The 22220-nt window shown below is 37.4% G+C and overlaps 2 protein-coding genes across 4 annotated transcripts in view; one reads left to right on the forward strand and one right to left on the reverse strand.

Annotated features, from left to right (window-relative positions):
* Positions 1-2120, reverse strand: part of Orct (Organic cation transporter) — a 31448-nt gene extending 29328 nt beyond the window's left edge. The window contains exon 1 of one of the 3 annotated variants that reach the window (XM_083123338.1): positions 2084-2120. The gene's annotated coding sequence lies outside the window, so the exon portion shown is untranslated. Of the gene's footprint in view, positions 1-1874; positions 1970-1989 lie in introns of those variants that run through there. The other 2 variants (XM_083123336.1, XM_083123337.1) reach the window with 2 other exon arrangements.
* Positions 2121-3341: 1221 nt separating this feature from the next.
* LOC145988487 (leucine-rich repeat-containing protein 57) lies at positions 3342-9823 on the forward strand. The gene has a single exon (XM_083123339.1). The coding sequence runs from the start codon at positions 3652-3654 to the stop codon at positions 4366-4368; it is 717 nt and encodes a 238-aa protein (XP_082979465.1). The 5' UTR covers positions 3342-3651; the 3' UTR covers positions 4369-9823.
* Positions 9824-22220: the final 12397 nt, after the last annotated feature.

The following is a 22220-nucleotide window of genomic DNA, read 5'->3' on the forward strand; positions in this document are numbered from 1 at the left end:
TCGGCGGACAAATCTTGACTCACATTGTCTATTGTCAGCTGATATGCAGTACCGTCAGCTGGTGTGCAGTGTTTCCAAACTTATGAACTGATAAATGCCGCACAAACTATTCACAAAAGGTTTTTAAGTGAAAATTGATCCACCAACCATTCACGGAAGGTTAGGTTAGGCAAACATAGAAAAATAAATTGGAAAAAAAAATCCCGCTCACACGTCATCTTGTAAAACTACTGCATGGTTGCTACACTGACAGGGGGTTACGTAATCGAATGTACAGAACATTTGATTCACATAGTCGACGGTAATGGTGGCACGAGCTATCGTGCAACGGAGATACATGAAGGTCGAAAAATACGTTATTTACAGGCCGAATAAGTTGCACGATTCGAAAAAACACTTTCCCCAGCTTCAGAAAGTCCACAAGAACTAAATTCGTAAGCACTTTCTCGTATTTTCTCCTGTAAATTTAAAGAAATGTGTTTCCGGCTTATCTAATCGTTACCGAAATTTCTGCTATTATACATTGCAGAGCCCCTATACCTCCCCCCCCCCCCCCAGCATTGTGGGAGGCAAACATAGAAAATTAAATTGAAAAAAAAATTTCCCGCTCACACGTCATCTTGTAAAACTACCGCATGGTTGCTACACTGTCAGGGGGTTACATAATCGAACGCACGGATCATTTGATTCACGTAGTCGACGGTAATGCCAGCACGAGCTATCGTACAACGGAGATGCATGAATGACAAAAAATACCTTATTTACAGGCTAAATAAGTTGTACGATTCGAAAAAACAATTACCCCGGCTTCAGAAAGTCCTCAAGAACGCAATTCCGTTAAGAACTTTCTCGTCTTTTCTACTGTAAATTTGAAGAAATCCCTCTCCGACTTATACAATCGTTACCGTCCCTTTTTTACTGTAACGTATGTAAATTATGTATATTGTAATTTACAAGTTCAGATATTGGTAAATTTCTCGTATCGGACAAACAGATTTCTTCAAATTTACAGGAGAAATTACTTACCGAATGCAGTTTCTTTAGACTTGTAGAAGTTCGGGGAAGTGTTTTCTCGCATCGTTCATTGAATTTTGCAGGTAAATCATCTATTTTTCGATATAAATATGTGTGACCGATGCACGAAAGCTCTTGCATTCATTTACTTCCAGGTGGATGTAGCCTGTGTGTGATGACGTAATCCCAGTCAATCCCGTTCAGTGTTTCCAAACACGTGTTTTTGTAACTGAAGAAGGTACGTTTCCGCAAATGGTTTGTGGGGCTATGTGTCAATGGTTCGTGGGGCTATGCGAGAATGGTGTGTGGGGCTACGCATATTTTTTTTTAAACCAATTTTTAACTATTGAAACCTATAGTGACCCTACCTAACCTAACCTTACCGAAAATGGTTCGTGCGGCTATGCGTCAATGGTTTGTGGGGTTACGTAGGTATTTTTGGGTGCAGTGGGGTGGAAACACTGCATGCCGAGTACGGTAGTGAAACTGTGACCGCCATTTTGCGTGTTACCGAAGGAAAAAAGAAACGAAGAAAACTTACTCGATATGTCGCAAATAGAGCTTATGTTTCTCAATGCAGAATACGAAAGTACGAATATTCAAATTAAATGAACTAGCAAATTTCAGCCGTTTGTCCGATTCGAGAAATTTACCCAGATATTTTGTAATGTAATATTGACCTGTTTACTATCACATCTACTATTGTATAACATATGAATCAATTAAATCTATGTAAAAGTTCCTGGTAGAGTCGCAGCATCTACTGCAACACGTACGCCACGTATCAAACAAATAATAAATTCACATAGCTACGTCAATTCTTTGTTACATCTTGTCTAAATTCCAGGATGTTTACTTACAACTTGAAAAATACGATTTCAGAGCGACGTGAAGTCCGAGTGACAATTCCATTAGGTTCTAAAATCGTACAAGAAATGAATGAAAAACCCACAGACTTACCATCTGTGGACTTACCTCAATCAGCCGGAAGTCCTCCTCCCGGTTCATTCACAGTTCACAGCTGTGCACAGATTAGTGCATTTAACAAACACATAATTGATTATCTCACCTCCGACCTCTTCATTCAGCTCTCGTCTTTCTCACAGTTCACACACTACACAAAGTGTTCCAATTTGTTTACTACTAAACTGTTTACCACAAGATTTATTTTTTATTAACCCGTTTACTTTCTGTTTCTAAAATGGGTTTATAAAGTTTTTAAGCTTTTTTCGCATTACAATAGAAAATATGAAAGTGAAAAAATCTACGTTCATTCATGTGATCCCTTAGCCACACTGAATAATAATAATAATAATAAATACTGAATTCGTAAGAATTGAGCAAACAATAATCGTGACGTCATAGTTGATTTCGTAGCGCTATAGTCACAATCGGGAGTAAAATGAACTACAATCACATCTCTTGATGTCTATTACTCATAATTAGGGAACGGAACTTTAGGTAAATAAATGTTTTTTCTGCGATAAGATAGAGACCCTCGTTTTTGCCAAAATTCTGATCATAGCCTTATATGTCAACACAGCAAATTTTATTTTACATAAAAACACATATTTTCCAGTTTTCCATATGTAAATACATATTTTTCGAATTTTTATTTTAAATACATAAAATCACTTATTGGCTCCATCTACCTCGAAATCCTCGAAGGAAAAATGTTTATTCTCCGCACCTCTTTCATATCGAGATTTCTAGGTTTGTTTTGTCTTTGAACACGCTCGCTGGCAGACTTCTGGCGTCTCGCCTACGATCCTATTGGGGGAAAATATTACCCCCACCACTGGATCTAACGCACAAGTGCTAATGTCAAAATATACAGAATTTTTTTGGGAAGAAACAAGGTTTTCAAACTTTGTGCCAAATTGCACGTGTTTTGGAAGCTGAAGTAGAGGAAGAGGAAGCTTTGGAAAACTTCAGCGTTAGTGGCATTTCGTGCTTCAAATATGCAAGAATTGTTTCTTGTGACGTGGAGCGGTCTTTCTCACAATATAAGATGCTTTTTAGAGATAATCGTCACAGATTTACAGCGGAGAATTTGGAAAAACTATGGTGATTCAATGAAATTCTTCCAAAAAATAGCTCGCTAGGAGGTAAGCATTTAGAAACTGATTTCAGCTGTTAAAATGCATGTAATATTTTGTTTTTGTTACCAAATGTTTTTCATTTTTGTCACATATTTTCCTGTTTTTATCACATATTTTCAACATTTATGACACATAAGAAAATAAATATTTCTGAGTTTTTTAGCACATAAAGTTCCGTTCCCTACTCATAATTCTGTGCTTCTGAACATACCATATATTCTGTGGTGTAGTTGTTGTTTTACGCAATCCACATTTGCATTTGTTTTTCATCGTAGATACGCAAATATTTCCTCAACGAATGCTGTTGACTATTAGCAAGTGATTTTACGTCTAAATCTACTATTATTGTGTTGCCAACGCGTTTTTTGTGTGTAGTGTTTGAAGAACGTGTGGAGCGTATAGTCATTAGATTGAAAGAAATGCAATCCACTGGAAATCTATGATTCATAAAATTATATTTCTATCACTTCCAGTATTTGGTGTATGAGATAGATTTAACTTTTACTGTACAGGAATCGAGAGGAGAAGAAAGGCTATGGGCAATTCAGGTTTTAAGCAACATATTGAAACAGCGAAGAAGACTGGAGCACTGAAGTTAGCTCCTGGAAAACTCTCCGAATTTCCACCCGATTTTCAGCAACTTCAGCCTCTTCTCCGCTCATTAGATCTGTCTGAAAATAAGTTTGAAACTCTTCCCAATGATATTGGTTCATTTACTTTACTTAAACATTTGTTAGTGAACAAGAACAAACTCGTACGACTACCGCAAACCCTTGAGGGTGTAACAAAGTTGGAAAGTATTTCATTCTGTAGTAATAAGTTAACAGAATTGCCGATTTCATTGTCCAAATTAAAACACTTAAAGCAGGTTTACCTCAGTGACAACAATCTGAATGTTTTCCCACTAATGTTCTGTGGTTTGAAGCATTTAGATGTATTAGATCTGTCCCTAAACAAAATTGTTGAGGTGCCAGATGGGGTGAAAGATCTGTATGTGATAGAACTTAATGTAAACCAAAATCAAATTTCTGCTATTTCTGAAAATTTGGCAGATTGTCCACGACTGAAAACACTTCGATTAGAAGAAAACTGTTTGCACCTTCAGTCTATACCAACCAGATTATTGACAGATTCTAAGATATCGGTGTTGTCTTTGGAAGGTAATCTTTTTGAAATGAAGAGTTTTATGGAGCTTGAGGGATATGAAGCATATATGGAACGTTATACAGCGGTGAAGAAAAAGATGTTTTAAGCTGTTGTAATTTGGATTAGTAGTAGGCCTATTTATTCAATTGCAGGTTGTTGGGAAGGTGAACTTGAGAAAGGCAGCATGTGCAATGTTTATTCCTTAGGCTTCTCCTCAGTAATCAAGTGACCATTTAGTTAACTGAGTACAGAAAATCTACACATAAGAGTTTTTAACACTAGAGTCTAGTTTACGTCCTTCTTGCCCACTCCTTCTTGCCCGTTTACGTCCTTCTTGCACACTCCTTCTTGCCCGTTTACAAAACCATGCTAGCAGACAGTCGGCGCTCCGGCATCCCTAGGGTAAGTAAGTTTTTCTTTTTACACTTTCTGTCACTAACCATTCACGGAAACGAGGTATGCCTACGAGGTTCGGTTAGGTTCCATTAGCACTCATTTCACCCCTAAATATGTGCTTCATCATCGAAAAATGTCCTCAGTACGTTCAATCACGCATATCCGGACAACATCGGTTTTTCTCGATTTTCTCCTCCAGGAAATTTTTCCTCGCCTTGGGATTTACTTTGTTGAATTCCTTATACATTAACCTTTTCAACGATATATGACACGTATTCCTTAGGAAAAGGACGTAAACTAGACTCTTACCCATAACTGTGTGAGGTGTTCCTTTTGAGTAAAAGCTTTGTTGCACATATTGTGTGTTAAACCCTTCTGAATTAAACTGCTATGATAAGAGTTGCAATTGCCCTAAACTAGGCACTTTTATTCTCTGTGGCCAGATGAAAAATTCAAACATCTGGAAGTGAACAGTTATTCTCAGGTATTTTGTGTTGGATTACATCATGAAATTTGAGTCCAACCCTGAGAGACAACAAAATACAATATTTATCTCATAGTACTGAAAAATCCGAGTGCAGTCTTAAATGTGTGTCATATTCCTTTTTTTTTTTTTTGTAATTCTTCAAAACTTATTGTGGCTGAAGTCAATATGAAAACTTCTGTTAATGTGATTGGAATATAAGATTACATAATTTTTCATCTATTTGTAGAGAAATATATTTATCCTTAAAAAAATCAATATTCTGATAAATGTATATAGATGTGGAATGCTATATCTGATGGTTACAAAGACCTCATTGACCTAGTGGTCACCTTGTAATCAAGGGGTCTCAAGTCCGATACTCTGTGGTGGTACATAGTGGTATGGATCCCAATTTAAACTAGGTCCAGTCCCAAATTGGCCTATCTGTGATTAAAGTGGACCTAAAAACTTTGATGGTGACAAAAGTGACATGGATATGCCAGTATTGTAATTTTTGATTTTCTAGGCTTATTGTAACAATATATTCTTGTATGAAACATAAACAATGGTTAATGAGTTTTGCTTATAGAATTTTGAAGGTGTTATTCATGTTACAGATGTGCCTTCACAACTGCATATAATTAGTGTACGTAAACATGCATTTTACTTTCTTGTATTTAACTGCCTGTAGCAGCCTCAACACAGCTACACAGAACCAGGTATATTTATCATGCCTTTTGGTTATTCACTGGATTGTACAGAGCATTCAAAAAATCCCAGTACTCAAAGTTTGGCAATTTTATGCTTACAATTTATTGAACGTGTCAATGGGAGGGAATGTAGAATATAGAGAATGTCTAATTTCGTTAATATTTGGTAAACTAACTAAATTTGGCCTTGTAATCACGAATCTGTTGTTAAAATGCCATGGACACGTCTGGAAATCGTGAAAAAAGCTGATGTAAGTTGATTAAAAAAAAAAAACTTTTTCGCATTGTTTTACGAACAAAATTTTAACTATGCTTCCCTAACCTTGCCGGAAATGGTTCGTGGGGCTACTCGTGAATTTTTACACGCGTCCACAGCATTTTAACAACAGATTCGTGATTAGAAGGCCAAATTAGTAGGTATAATAATAATAATATAATTAGAGACATTCTCTATATTCTTCATTCATACCTGTCAATGTAATAAATACATACATTTCTTAACTATATCTTGAAATACACAAAAAATAATTTGTAAACTAAATGTGAGTGATACTGCAATCTCGGAGGTCAATAACACACTGATGACAAGATGGCAAACCACCTTCTGCATGATGAAATACACAAAAAGAATATTGAAACTAAACTTGAGTAAACATAAACTGCACTTTTACCCTGAGCCAGATCATCAGGAAATAGACTTCTACATTCCTCCACGCATCTTTCATATGACTTTAAACTCAAAGAATGCTTTCAACAAATCGATTCCCTGTGCATGCGTAAAAGGCATTGCTGACAAACTGTGATTGTACATTTCATCTGGAGGGATGTAACAGCCACACTGCTCTAAACATAACATAGACTCATTCTTCAAGGTCATACCAATCACTACGGACAGGCTTGCCAACTCAACCAGATGAACGTGTTAGTAGCTTTTTTAAAAAAGTATGTGTGTGAGGACTTTTCTAATGCAGATTCCTGCAGAGTGCTGTGGTGCGGACTCGATACAAACTCAGGAGAGGGAGGCAGGATCTGCATAAATGATATTATAATATATACATATGTATCTCCCAGAGGCATTTGGGGAGAGAGTGCTTATGTACACACTTCATGTAAACTAGGAAAAGTTGAAATTGTTTATCAAGAATGTGCATGTGCAATTTTGACCAAATAATTGTTTGTTCATTATTGATCCATTCCTCACAGTCAACTGGGTAAATTACTCAAAAAAAGTAACACGTAGCATTTACTTTGACATATAAATAGGATCTTTAATAGTTACATAAGTATCACATCTTCTTTTCAGTGCATTTTTTCTCCTCCACAATGGCATAATGGTTACGTCATCACCATAATTGGTCTTATAACAGAAACTAGGCAGTTTACATATTCATGAAATACATAGCACAGAGCGTTATTTACGCCGGTCATGAAATCTGTGATGTTGGTAATGTCTGCTATGCAAGTAGGTCAGGTATGTAACAATTATAAATTATTTTAAAATAATACTACAGTGATGTAAACATTCAAAATGGTTATGGTTTGCTTTGTCTACTTATAAAATCGTACATTTAGTCTTATTTTTCGATAAAAGATGGTGTATATGTCAGATGATGTGTATTTAATGTTTGAACCATGTACAAGTAGGAAAAAGAGACACACAGACTTCAGTAGAAAAAGTTGCTGCACAAGAACAGTTCAAGGTAATTCAGTGCAGTTTTTGTCAGGGATTTATCAGATTTATATTTCTTGGTGCACTCACTCCACTATGATGGGGAAAGTGAACTGCCTGGCCTAAAAAATCAAATACTGTAACATAATACTAATACTTATGATTGATTAGAAATTTCACATGGTCCAAACCACAAAGACTTTGAGAATGTACGACACCTCAAGTTCCCATTGTTTAATTTCATACTGTTGTATGAACACATTTTTAACACATTCTCGCCCGTAGATGACTAAGGTTGTTTAGCTGTGGTGTACATTTTTTCAGTTTTTTTTCGCATCCCTTCCCCCTTGTTGATTGGCAAACGAAAAGGGGTGCACCATGTGACTTTGGGGGAGTACCCGAGAGCATGCCCAGGGTGCCAAATTACTGAGGGCTCCAGGGGCCCAACAGTGTTCGGATCGTTGGAGGACCAAAGGGGGGGGGGAGAGGGGGGTAAGTGGTCCCATCGGTGACCCTGGAAGAGACCAGATTCCTATCCACTTGGCTGAAAAAGTGCCATTTCGATAAACTCGAAAATATAAGATAGCGGCCGTGTTTTTTGGAAGTAAGTTTGGATTCAGAAAATGCCTGGGATGTCCCTTTAAATGCCCCTCCCATAGCTGGGCGTGAATGTGTTAATATGCAATTCCACGAAAAGTGGTGCTACTCCATGTAAATAACGAAATGAATTAACATGGAAATTATTGTTGTTTTTAATTGCATTAAGGTTTAGATGTTTGTGAATGCACATGATTTACACATTTCACCAATAAAAGCTAGTAGCATCTGTGCAGGCTATATGCTACATTTTTAAAGCATCACACACATAATGCACTTTTGTTAATGCCTTTTATGCATTCAGGCTGGCTATGACATCATACTCAAGTTTTCTTAGTTTGTTAGCGGACACCGTAAAGTACTTCATAATTCTATGAAATAAGTTTATGAATATTTTAATCCAATCTTATCAAACGTTAACTTTTGTGTGTAAAATGTCCCTAATAGGAATCCGAACTTACTTTAAAAAAATGTGGCTGCCATCTTATATTTTTGAGTTTTACAAAATGAAGTGTGTGTCAGCAGCAATTCATTCCCCCTCAACTTGAAAATGGATTGGTGCTGCCTCCTGTGTCATAGCATGAGAAGCAAGGGTGGCTTCAAGCCTTTTGTCTGCTTGATGAGCTATTGTGTTGTTTCAATTACACTGTTACGTAACATTCCAAAAATGCTTTCATAGTGTGGTTAGGTGGATTAGGTTTAGGGCTTTTAGCATTAAAATAACATCCCTTAATGCTTTCAACAGCTGATCATGTGATATCTAGTCTTGAGGACAATGCCTTTTCAACCTCATGTGAAACTCTGGCAGTAGTCTGTATCCAAAATGGCAGTAAATAAAGCATGCCTGCATGCTGGAAAGCACAAATGCTTGCACAAGCAATTTTTGAAATCATATTTCTCCAATAAATAACTGAAACTCTCAGCTGTCCTAATTACTTTCTTGAAGCTTCAAGCTTAGTTCCACATTCATTTCCAGAATTCTACAAGACTTCCTATAAAACTTGCAAAAATCATTAAACTTTTTGTCAGTTTGGTCTTATGTCAGGAATTGATCATGGCATTTTCATGGCCCATTGGCCATACCTTCTCTATATTATATATTTTTTTCAAGTAAATAGCATGTACATAGATTGACTAGCATATTCATTAGTTTTTCTTTATGAATTAGAATTTACCTAGTATTGGTACTGTTCCAACAAATATTTATGTAGAATATTTTCAAACTGTTATGTGATACCATGAATTATTCCTCATTTTATTCCTGTAATTGATATTATCTTCTATTATGAGTTTAAATGGCTGATGTTTCTTGATTGTATTGCTTTTTTTGCAATTACTAATCAAATTATCATGCATCTCTCAAGCTTACAAGATATTACTTGGCAATTTGTGAATTTCTATGTGAAACAGATTTTTCTATCATTGCTACATTGCTGTTGACAAAGTAAGTGTCACTGAACATAAGATGATTAAGTAAATGCATCTATTGTTTGTATAAATTTATAGCAGTGTATTTTCTTCTGTGAAACATGTTTCTGTACTTTAAATACAAGAGCAGAAAAACTTTGACAAGTGTAAGAGCTATTTTTACACCATATTAATTAAGCCGAGGTAATCATTCATGTTTGTAATGGTGGATGTTTTCTTAATTAACAAAGTTTCAAATATTAACTTTAGTGTTAGTGTTCTTGAACATTTGGTCTATAAATCTTACTACCTTCGATGTCCCATGTGTTTTATTTATGAGTAGTAGTGAAATGCATATTTATTTACAGATATTGGAACTTCTGTTCACTGTGTGGCAACGTATTGGAGGTTGTGATAATCCTCTAATTTAGGTATATTTTCTTATTCTAGTCAGTGCAATTAACTTTGCTTACACATCATCCATTGAGAATGAAAATGTTCTACCTACAAACTGTATACAAATGGAGATATTTTGGCTGTCTATTTAGGATGTAATTGTTTCAACTCTGCTTTCGTCTAATGTCTACACTACATGCAACCAATATTGAGATACTGGGAGTATTTTTGGTCCAAGTTCAGAATTTGGAAGCAGCCACGAGAATGCAAACTCCCAACAGCCAATGAAACCTTACGACAATATCCTTAACCAACCACAAGCGCCATCAGAGTATGAGATAAACCACTTGCATTCTAACCTGTCACTTGTGGGTGTGGGAGCTGCTTAGAAATAGTAGTGGCCTTCGGTTCTTACTTTGTTGTCAACAGAGAAAATTTTTGAATAATAGTGGAATCAGAGTAGTTGATCGATTTCCCAAAATATGAATTATTTATTTTACTTCGCTACTGAATGACAAATTTATAATGAAACTGTTTCATCTCCATCTCGTTGACAGAATGCAGTGTTCTATCTAAAATTTCAATTATTAATTACAGCATAAGTACCTAACGAAACAACTACTTCTTTTTAAAGAGGCTTCAACATATCAGTCTTTGCAATGATACAAATTTTCAGTGCAATGGTGACAAAAGTCTAATTATATCATGTCAAATTTTAAAACACTCTCCGGAAAAATTGGGCATAGAACATTTACATTCTCAGTGGACGATATGTATCATATGGAAACAGTATAGTTATGAAAAAACTCCATGTAGTAGTGTCACACACTAGTTCCTCGTTTATTATTGTTCAGTTATCAAGCTGTTTATTGTTGTTATTCCTTAGTCTGTTTATTACTTTGCACTATTGCAATTCAGGAATCCTTCTCAGTTGACCAACATTATGGTTCATGATGAAAATCATGCTTTGTTAGAATTATTGTCATGTATGATAAAATGCACAATATTTGTTCTTGTAAATAACTTCAGTGAAAAGAATAAAGTGCTATATCTGCAGTGGAGTGCTTTGTTTCATATTTATTCAAACCTTTGTGTATTATTTGGAAATGTTTGATTAGTATTAGAAGAAATAATAATATGCAGTTGCCATGTTTAAATTGTAGTCTGCATTCTTTTCACTTCGGCAACAGAGAATATTGGTCAGTATTTGTTTATTTAATATACACTGTGTTCATTCTTAGCTTAAACTCTCTACTAGGTGTGAAGTAAACACATTTTCTAGTGTGTTGCACTTTGCATGGCTGTTTATCAACTGACGTTCCCCAGGTATGATGTCACAACTGCTTGGTAATATTTGTTTTCTCCACCAGATGCCACAGTGGACCCAGAACCTGTTGTAATAATTTATGTTTCTTACTGTTAGAATACACCACGATGCACAAGATACTGGGGAAACCAACTCACAACAGAAATAGCTGTACCAAGCCATGCTCTTATGGACAGTGGAATGACAAAATAATTGTTTTGTGCTTTAAATATTTTTTGGAGACTTAATGTAATAATGATGATATAAATATGAGAGTAAATAAAAAAAAATATCCACACTTTGGCCATAACTTTCTTGAGGTTGGCCACACTGCCTCCAGTGCTCCTGTGCTAAAAGGTGACACTTTTGTGGTCATGTGGCCGATGTTTGATCTTAATTGCTCTATTTTTCTTTCTTTTGTTACAGAGTTAACATGGCCACTTCACTGGCAGTGTTCACCGAAGAAGAACAGCAACCAGTGATCCCATTTCTCTGGTCTGAAGCTACAATACAGGAACAGTGCTCTACCGCGTAGAAGTGTGTATCAGTAGATCGAGAGGTTTAAAAATGGCCTGACAAGAGTGAAACACGAAGCGCGAACAGGATGCCCATCAACCAATGTGTTTTGAACACAGTGAACTCAAGCCCTAGAGATAATTCTGATGAACCAATGGTCCCCAATCATCCGAAGAGATTATTCTGACATCATCATATGTACTGAAAGCCTGCCATGAATTTCAGTCCAGAGAAATCGGATCACTGATCTCTGTTCTTCCTTAGTGCACACTGCCATTAAAGCAGCCATGTTTACTCTGTAACAAAAGAAATAAAAATGGAGAGATTTAAGATCAAACCTCAGCAACGTAACCACAAAAGTACCACCTTTTAGCATGCTAAGTTGAAGGCAGTGTGACCAATCTGAAGAAAGTTATGGCAAAAGTTTAAATAATTTTTGACTTATCGTCACATATCACAGTAGCCCATTTTCTCAGCCATTATAGAAATCCCAAAAAAACGTACCCAGTTTACAGACTAATTACAGGATTGAGAAAGAATGATGATTAGATGGAACATATGAGAAAACAACAACATCACTGAACAGAACACATCAAAAATAAATAATCTTATGTACTTACATGTGGTATTTCTTCCTTCATCATGGTTCTAAGAGATGATGTAAAACTTCGTGAATGTAAGAAGGTTATTCCTAATTTTCAACCTTCTATTTTTTTCCATTATGTTTGAAACGTGCACTTCTCGGATTCCTATTAATTATCTGTTGTATTGGTACATCGACGGTAGCTGACATTTGTAAACAATCTTTTGCTGTGTGCTCTGCAGGGAGTTACAGCCTCACACAGTGTGCACTTTTAAGTGTTAAAAGTTTGTTTTTTCTGTACAAAGTGCATATACAGTGCTTTTCACGGTCGACTTAGCCACGGAGCGACACCAGGCAGCAGGAGCACGTCTGCTGGCAAACTAGATGCAACATCTGCGTAACTGGAACTGCTAGCTATGTAATAAAATAGGCTATACTATTACATTGACAATTAGAATTAAATCGGCAAGTTTAAGAAGGGAATGAAGACCAAAAAATGGCAAAATAACCTTTTGTACTCGACATAATCGAAAAGCATCACTCTATGCGTGAGTGTGAAGAAATATATAAAAAGCAGTCCCTAGAAGAAGATAAAGATCCCTGAAACCAACGTAAGGTGTAAGAAGGAAATTAATCCCGGACATGTTTTACAGTTTGTTTCTTTTTTTCCCCACAAATTTACTTTTTGGACTTATTCCCTTCTTAAACCTGCCGATTCAATTAAAATGAGCACAGACCTTGTTACAAGAGGTGTTGGAAATGTTGTCCTACTGCTTCCATACATTTACAGCATTTTTAAAGGAAATTTTCATTAACATGCATCAGTTCCTTTTCTGAAGTTGTTTCAGTCTCTCTCCTGATAATTTTCTTTCAATTCTTCTAATATATGGCTTCAGGTTTAAAAGCTTGGTAGCTCACCATGCAGACGTCATGGAAATACCTTTTTCTCGTGCGAGGCACGGGAGGGTTTTTTGAGGAGTATGTTCCAATCGTTCTTCAACGTCATCTAGTATCTCCCCAGTAAGCACACGTTTTTTCACCCTTCGCTTCTTATCAAGAACAGACCCCATTTCCATAAATTTGTTCACAAGTATCCGGACACAGCTGTGGGTCTAAATGCCGGCAGATGCACTCACCGCCCAGTGTGCTAGCCGCTGCACCGCAGTCAAGTCAACCGTGAAGCTCGCTGTAGTTTTTATGCATGCTGCTCATGTAGTGTTCACTAGAGTGGGTTCACCTACACTAAAATGTTCCACATACAGGTCCATAAATGGAGGATTTTCAGAACTCCTACCACCTTTAGTCTTCATATTGCTGAAGAAAATAGGTAATACAATCATTCTGCCCCATTTTCTTATTCATAATTGCATGCAGTGTGTGTCACATTGATACGTAATTTCCAATCCGTTTTGGCTACATTTTGTTCACTTTCAATGAATATTTTAACTCTGAACTAACTTATCACACAGTTTTGCATAGAGAAAGTCAGATATATCTAAGATTAAACATCGTCAAAAAGATCTGAAAATCATTTGAAATCATGAACTAGCTATTATTCTTGCACAGTAATTTATTTTCTTCTGTACAGCCTAATGGCTAATGGTTATTTGTGCCACCAACGGTTCTAGATTTTACACCTAATGAGTAAGTCCTATCCATTCATGTCCTTTAAATACCACAATGTATAGTTTCAAAAAAGTAACTTTTCTAAGATTGATAGTACGCGGCATAAAATAGGTTAACCCTCAATTAGGCAATTAGGCCACATGACCACAAAAGTATCGCCTTTTAGCACAAGATCGCTGAAGGCAGTGCAGCCAACCTCAAGACAGTTATGGCAAAAGTAAGGATAATTGCAAGATTACAACATGGTGATCTACACTGCACTTCGGTGCTTTTGTGTAGCTGATCATCCTTTGTTTTAAGCTCAGTTGTGTTATTCTGTTGCACTTCTAAGCCACTAATACATATAGTTAACTTCAGTTCCATGCTTGGGGGACTAAATCCGTAACAAGAAAAATATCAGAGTAAGAAAGACAGAGCGCACAGCATATTCAGATGTTATATGGAAGTGGATTAGTGAAGAAGAGGAGGACTTGTACGTGTTGCGTACCCGCACATGTGAACCATGTGGCAAATGATTGAAATAAGGAATCATGGATGGCAGCACACAGAAGAAATATTAGGATCGCAGATAATAGTAACAATGCGCATGTGAATTGAATGAAAGTGTTTGGGAGAACTGAAATTAATTGTGCTTATATAAATTTATGAACCGAGATAAACAATGGAGATGGATAAAGGCAAGATAAAGAAATGATCGACACGTACAGCATATGTGATTATATGTAAAGATTAATGAAGTTAAAAAGCGATTACAATTATATATATACCGTCTTAGTGGGAAGGAGTTTTATCCACTAGACCTTTTTTGGTTGTTTTCCCCGGTGCGGCTGCAACTCTGTGGCGGCCCCCAAGCACTTCTGTTGCGGCACATATATTGCTGACCCGGATCTAGATTGAGTGCGGGACAGGCAGCGCCCTTCGATTAACTCCTTTTTTCTGCTTGTATTAGGCTATTGAGCAGCAAAATATTGATTCAAATTAATGTTGTATCTTCGACAAAGCCCAAGAAGGGAAAGCAGGGAAGATACAGGAATCTGTCCAATGTTTAATAAATGAAGGAATTTGGATATAGGTGCCTTGGTAAATAAGATATACCGGGTGTCCGAGAAGTGTTTGTATGAAAACAAAAATTAACTGTATCCGCTATATGCAACATAGACATGAAAAAATAGTACAAAAATGTTCGGAAACTATTCAAGTTTTTTTTTGTTTCAGATTTCTGTACCGTTGCAGTAGTGTAGCAGTGCCAGTGTCCAGCAAACCGGAAATGTACACAAATCAGAAAAAGGCTGAGTGTGTCCTGTGGTTTCACGAGAGCAGGTCACAAAAACAGTGCAGAGACAGTTTCAAACATCGTGCGTATCTGGGGTAAAGAGCCCCCTCGTGAGGTGAGGAAGTCGACCATGGGCAACCCGAAGGTGAACGTTTGGTGCACGCTGCTGCATGACAGAATAATCGAACCATTCTTTTTCTGTGAGGACACCGTAACATCTGGAGTATATCTCGACATGTTGCAATTGTTTGCTGTTCCTCAATTGCTAGAATACCACCCAGATGTTATCTTTCAACAAGACGGTACACCGCCACATTGGAGTCTGGAGGTTCGTTCCTACCTTGAACAGACATTTCCTGGAAAATGGATTGGTCGAGATGGACCGACGGCGTGGCCTGAACGATCTCCAGACATAACCCCTTTAGATTTTTTCTATGGAGTTATGTGAAAGACAATGTCTACAGAACTCCTGCATCCGATCTCGCAACTCTGCAACAACGGATAACCCAAGTCATCACATCAATCCCTCCTTTGATGTTGGCTAATGCATGGCGAAAAGTTGAATTTCGACTAGATGTACTCCGTGCTACCAAGGGTGCTCACGTGGAGATTTATTGATTTCTTTCCTATTGCCAATAAAACTTGAATAGTTTCCGAACATTTTGGTACCATTTTTTCATGTCTATGTTGCATATAGCGGATACAGTTAATTTTTGTTTTCATACAAAGACTTCTCGGACACCCGGTATATTTATAAGAATAAATATATGAAAGGCATATAATTTCATCGCTAGAAGTAGTATATTAAATAACAGAAGTAGTAGTTTATAGAAGAATAAGTATATTGATTAATAGAAGTAGTAGTTTATAGAAGAATAAGTATATTGATTAGTAGAAGAAGAAGCCTATTAACCAGTTGATAGAAGAAGTAGTCTATTAGCCAAAAGAAGAAGAAGCCTCTTAACCAATAGATGAATCAGCTGATTAATTGATAGAAGAAGAGGAAGTCTTTCACATATCCATAAAGAAGAAGAGGGAGCCTATTAGCAGACGGAAGAATAAGTTTGTTAGCCAAATAGAAGAAGAAGTCCATCACGTATCCAGAAAGAATAAGAATAAGAAGAAGCCTTCCAGTATATGAAATATGTGACCAAGAAACAAAGAGACAGCTTTAAATACAATCCTGTATATAAATGTAATGTAATATGAAAATTAAGAATATACGGTGCATTGTACCTTCTGTAGTAGGTTAAACAAGTTGTTTTTCCTCCTCCTCAAATAAGTTATCAATCAGTTTTATTTGCCCTGAGAATCTCATGTTTTACCCTGGCCTAAGCCGGACTGGTGTCACCCTCTACGGGACCCTAACATAGGTATGTGTTAGTGACGAAAGTGACCACTGGCTGACAGTGAACATGCCACTGCTTCGGTTGTTACCTATTTAGGTGCTTGGGGGACAACTATCTCCCAAGCATGTCACTGACAGCTTTATAATATTGCATCATTTAGAGAGCAGCAGATCTTAGAAGAAAGAGAGTCCAGCATGCATGCGCAGTGTAATTCACGATGTATTTCATACCCTTAAAGATAGTTAAAGGGTAGGGAAACAGGTGTACCCAATGTGCATATGGGGGGTACAGAAAATGACGTCCCTAATACCTAATTCATGGTTAAAGTGAAGAAGCTTACCCCAGATGATCTGTAACGAAGACTCCTCTGGTAATATCTGGAAGGTTTGAAAGTCATCCAGAGCAAGGCACTCTCATCTGCAGATTCCAGATAGCTCTCAAAATCTTGGAAAAAGCCTTCTGGAATCACCGGATAAATTATTCAGCAAATATTCTGAGATAATAACTACTAATCGGATTTTCAATTCTGTTAAACCTTAACCATGGACATCTGGAAAGGGGAAGGGAGGGAGTGGTCGAACACAATGAATACAAGTCCAAAATTATGATTATTTCATTTCATTCACAGAAATTGCAAGTAAGTTATCAGCACGTTACTACTTGTTCCAGGAATGTGATAGCGTTGTTTTGGGGGCTATTTGCCTTGCTTGCTTTCTCTCTGGAGACAATTCTGCGGACGCCCATGGCTTTAACAATGGTTAAGTGGAAAAGTAGATTGGAGGAATCTTATCTGTTAGACTAAGCTCTGGCTTAGTGGCCCTAAGCTGATGATGTCCATAAAACAGGTACTAGAAATCAAATTATAATAAGATCCACAAAATGTGTTACACAATTATATACTATTTAAGTTACATCTTACCACTGGCGTGTGGAGGGAGGGAGCTGGTGGGGCTAAAGCCCCTCCTGAAATTTTGAGAAAAGCAATACAAATAGATGACCTTAAAAATGACCCCCAATTATCACTTTTGTGTTTGGATAACTTAAAACCAAGACTAAAAGTGGTAATTACAAAATACTTTATTGTGTAAACCCAGTGGCGAAGCGTCATAAGAGGCCCGGAGGCTGGGCCCTACCCTAATATATTTGGCTATTATGGATTATTTTATTACTTACAATTTCATTAAACGATGCCTTAATACAAGAAAACTAAAATTCTAGGCCTTACGATAATTTCCATAAATTTTCATCCCTGCCAGGGGCTCTACTGTTGCATGTCGAGCCACTTCTCCGAGGGCCTCAGCTGGTCCCATAACATTCTATGTGATTCATGCTGGAAAGCATAATTTCAGGGTCGAGTTCGTCCGAATTGAATGTATTTAAACTGTGCTTGATTGTTGCCTATTTGAAATCAACAATGGAAAGACCGCTACTGATATGCACCAGATCGCCGTTATTTTTTTAAGATGGAAGGAAGTAGGAAACGCAGTTTGGTCTTGGAAGCAGTGAAGCAACAATGTGTTTCTGAAGTGGTGGGTTTCACGTTTCATGTGTGCACAGTGGACAGATATTGTTTGTGGATGTAAGTTCCTTACCTGCTATTTCACTCTGTTAGTGCATGTACATTACCATGCCAAAAGTGCCCAGATCCCGATTTCTCAGTCTGGTTCAAGAATTTAAGCACGAGTTCATAGAAAGTGATGGAACTGTTATTCGATGCATGGTTTGTGATACGGGAATCACATTAGATGAAAAACACCAGAGAGATCGCATCCAGTAACATATTACCAGTTCTAAGCATCAAAAGAACAAGAATCTGCAAGGAAGTAAATCTCGGCAGCTTCTCTTACGCAATTAATTTGAGCAGTGTTCTTCCAATAACCAAAATTTAAAGGAATTTAATGTTGACTTGTCTGCATTTTTTACACACTCGACAAGGTGAACCATTCGGCCTTGAAAGGGTTCCTTGAAAAGTACACACGGTTGTCAGTGCCCAATGAGAGTATGTTAAGGAAAAACTATATTGAACCTGTGTATGAAGAAACTGTTCGTAAAATTAAGGTGAAAGTGTCAGATTGCGATATAGGTGTAATTCTGGATGAGACGAGGGACTCAATGCAACGATATGTTTTGAACATTTTGTTTTTTTCTCTGACAGGTGAGGAAGTTAAGCCCATGTTACTAAACATGTACGAGTTGCAGAAAACCAATGCCAGTACAGTGATGCAGTCATTTCTGGTTTTCTGTCAAAAACTGTGGCCCGGTGGAATTCAGTTCAAAAAAGTTGTTGTTGCAGTTACTGACCAGGCTCCCTCCATGCTTTCGGCATTTAACCAATTGAAGCCGTTGTTCCCTGAGTTAAAGCATGTAACCTGTTTGGCCCATGCCCTTCACAGGGTTTCTGAATCTATTAGGAACGAATACAACATTGTAAATGAGTTCATATCTGATCTGAAGAAAATACTCCTTAAGGCCCCGAGTCGCATTCTTGCCTACAGAGAAACTACCTGCCTGCCCCTGCTACATTTCCTCATCATTACTCGCTGGGGATCATGGATTGAGTTTGCTGCATTTCTACGTGAAAATCTTGAAAAAATTAAGGAGTTTTTGCTTTCCCTGGATTGAACCGACACAGGTGCAATTTCCAAGGCACAGCAACTTCTCCTCCCAGACAAGATAGATGATTTGCAAAAAGAACTCTTTTGTGTACATTCCTACAAGTACCTGTCGACAGCCATCAAAAGCTTAGAAGGACAAGGCGTCGAAAAGGAAAAACAATGGGATATCTTTACTACTGTGAGGGGGCAGTTAGATGGTTTTGCCAGAGACAAACTTGAGGCTAGTCTTGACAAGAATCCGGATGTTGTGGAATTTGCCACTTCCACAGAGTTGCCATTCCGAGTGAATACTAAGTTTGCTCCACTTGTTTCTGTGGATGTAGAGAGAAGCTTCAGCTTATATAAAGATATTTTATCTCCGAAAAGAAACAAACTCACTTTTAAAAACTGAGAAATGCTTAATGTTGTAAGGTACAACAGCTTTGTGTTTTTCCCCGACTCTGGTGAATAACTGTAACACAACCTATGTGTGTGATGTGTACACAGCTTCGAGTGAATAGCTTAGACTAATAGGAGGGTAAGTTTTAATAAGTATAATTATCAGCACCTTTTTTGCCCCTTTTTGGAACTTATTTTAGCACCTTTTCCCTTCCTTTTTCCCAATGAAATTTTCCCCTAAAAATCCTAACTCTTCATGTTCATGTGGTAGAGAGAGGGAATGGATATTTGATTTTTGTTACTGAGCATTGCATTTCTGCCACTTCTAGCTAATCGCAACAACGAGTGATGACGTGAAATTGATGAAGACACACTCATACACAGTGCTGCAACCACAGGGGAGCCTGGGGGCATTTTCCTCCCCCCGAACTTGGACGGAAGTCCATTCTAGGGGTAATAAATATGGAAGTAAAAATACAAGACTAGGAGAATCTAAGAATAGCAGGACAATTGCATACTCATGAGGGAATTAGTTTTCACGTGTTCCTTGCATTTTTCTTCCAGACGGTCAAAAGCACTTGCAAGGGGCACAGAGGGGCAATTGACCCCCTCTTCGATTTCAAATTTTATACAATTAAAAGTACATTTCGTAAAATTTTCTTGCTCGCTCCACTCGCAATGTCTGCTGTTCTTGTAGTACAAGTTCAGAGCCATAGCTATGGGGCGGCAGGAGTCAGCCCTGGGAGCCAAACGATCTATATGAAGAAAAAATGTTAAAGAGAATGCCATGGCGGCCCGTAAAATTATTTGCACCCTATTAAAACAATTTCTTTCTATGAGACTTAATATGAAATATTAATGATGACACTGTAATCCAAGAAGTCATTGATCAATCAAGGGATTCATATTTCTTTGTCAGGTGTCAAACTCATGTATTTCGCTTATAACCCACACAATATTTTGCAAAATGGTTAACATAACCAGTAGGCAAACATTGTCTGTAGTGATTCAAGAGTCTCCCCTTTGAAGGAAATAGAGTCTGTGGTGGACTAAGAAGGGACCCATGTTTTAGCAAGTACAAAAAAATGCATTACAAATTTTTACACAATTCATCAAAGTGTAGATAATATGTAACCATTATTATTTAATTAATTCGATTTTTCTTGCATAACACAACATAATGGTGTTGTTGGATTCTCGTTAGATTCCTTTGTGCGTAAAAATCTTGCATGCTGGAAACTAGAGGAAATCATTATGAAGCATGATTTATAAAGGGCTCCCTTAATCAGTTCTGCAGAGAGGCCCAAAGCTGTTGGTATATACAGGGTGTCATTTTAATGGCGCCCACGGACCACAGATTCGTATAGAGGACATCAAAACAAACAATTTTTCTCAGTAACATTTTTCTCGTTGGTGCATCATTTCGGCGCTACAGCTGTTCAAAAAAGACCGTTTTGCCGCCTGGATGCTGGCAACCCAACACAACATTTGATCGTATCTGTGACGTCATTTCCTGCGGCGAAACAGCGCACGACAGAGTTGCAAGGGACACACAAATTTTGTGAAAATTTACAAACTACCAATGGCGTGTTTAAGTGTAAAACGAAGCGAGAAACGCGTCTAGTAGACCAAACATCATAGCCTACCAGCCAGTAGGTCAGTGTTCATCTCAGGGGAAGTGGGAAGTGAACCAACGATATGAGAAATGGTAAAAACTTATTCAAAATGAAGTGTCAATATTTTGTCTCAGCCTACATGTCAAATATCAACAACAATACATTTTATTGGACTTACAGTTTACATGTGGCTGTTTGCGCCCAGTTACATGTCAAATATTTGCAAATCTCGTTGCAAGGTTGGTATCTACAGGTTTGTGTCCAGATGCCTTGTGGTACTTTTGTGATGATAACGGAAGTATCCGAGGTTCACGTTGTTACATTACGGCTAAAACAAGTACAACCACAGTAACAATCTAATTATGAATCAGTAGCGAATATACTGTCCTGTTCATAGTTGCAAACTATTACATTACGTGTATATCCGGTGCATAGATAAACACAGTCGTCGGAGAGCTTGGAGCTTGTATTACTACTACTTATATCCCAGTTTTTTCAACTATTTTTGTCACTTGCCTCATAATACACTCATATACATTATATTATGTGTTGCTTACCTTTGGAATTTTGAGTTCTTTCATTTCTGGTATTTTGTCATCTGTTCAGTGTGTCACAGAAAACTAGTATCAGAAGGACGAAGTGGATAGACTAAATTATGGATGCCAACTTTGTAACTAGATTTGCAAATATTTGACATGTAAGCTCAGACAAAATTCGATATGACCACTTCCACTTGAATTCTGTTTTCTTTCTACCAGTTTTCGTGTCGTTTGTTTACTTCCTGTTAGGTTAAAGAACGTGTTTTCTCGTTTTGTTTTACGGTACACAATGTGGCTGATTGTAGCTATTTCAATTTTCACAGAATGTGAGAGTTCCTGGCAACCCTGTAACGCATCGCTTCAGGACGGGATATGACGTCACAAATGCAATCAAATGTTGTACGTGGTTGCCAGCATTCAGGCGGCAAAACGGGGTTTTTTAAACTACTGTAGCGCCGAAACGATGCACCAAGGAGAAAAATGTTACTGAGAAAAGTTGTTTGTTTTGATGTCCTC

The sequence above is a fragment of the Lepisma saccharinum genome, chromosome 6 (genome assembly GCF_977018435.1).
Source record: "Lepisma saccharinum chromosome 6, izLepSacc3.1, whole genome shotgun sequence".
Classification (NCBI taxonomy): domain Eukaryota; kingdom Metazoa; phylum Arthropoda; class Insecta; order Zygentoma; family Lepismatidae; genus Lepisma; species Lepisma saccharinum.

What these genes read in the sequence shown, in the direction of transcription:
- LOC145988487 (XM_083123339.1), top strand. Translation starts at nt 3,652, where the DNA reads ATGGGCAATTCAGGTTTTAAGCAACATATTGAAACAGCGAAGAAGACT.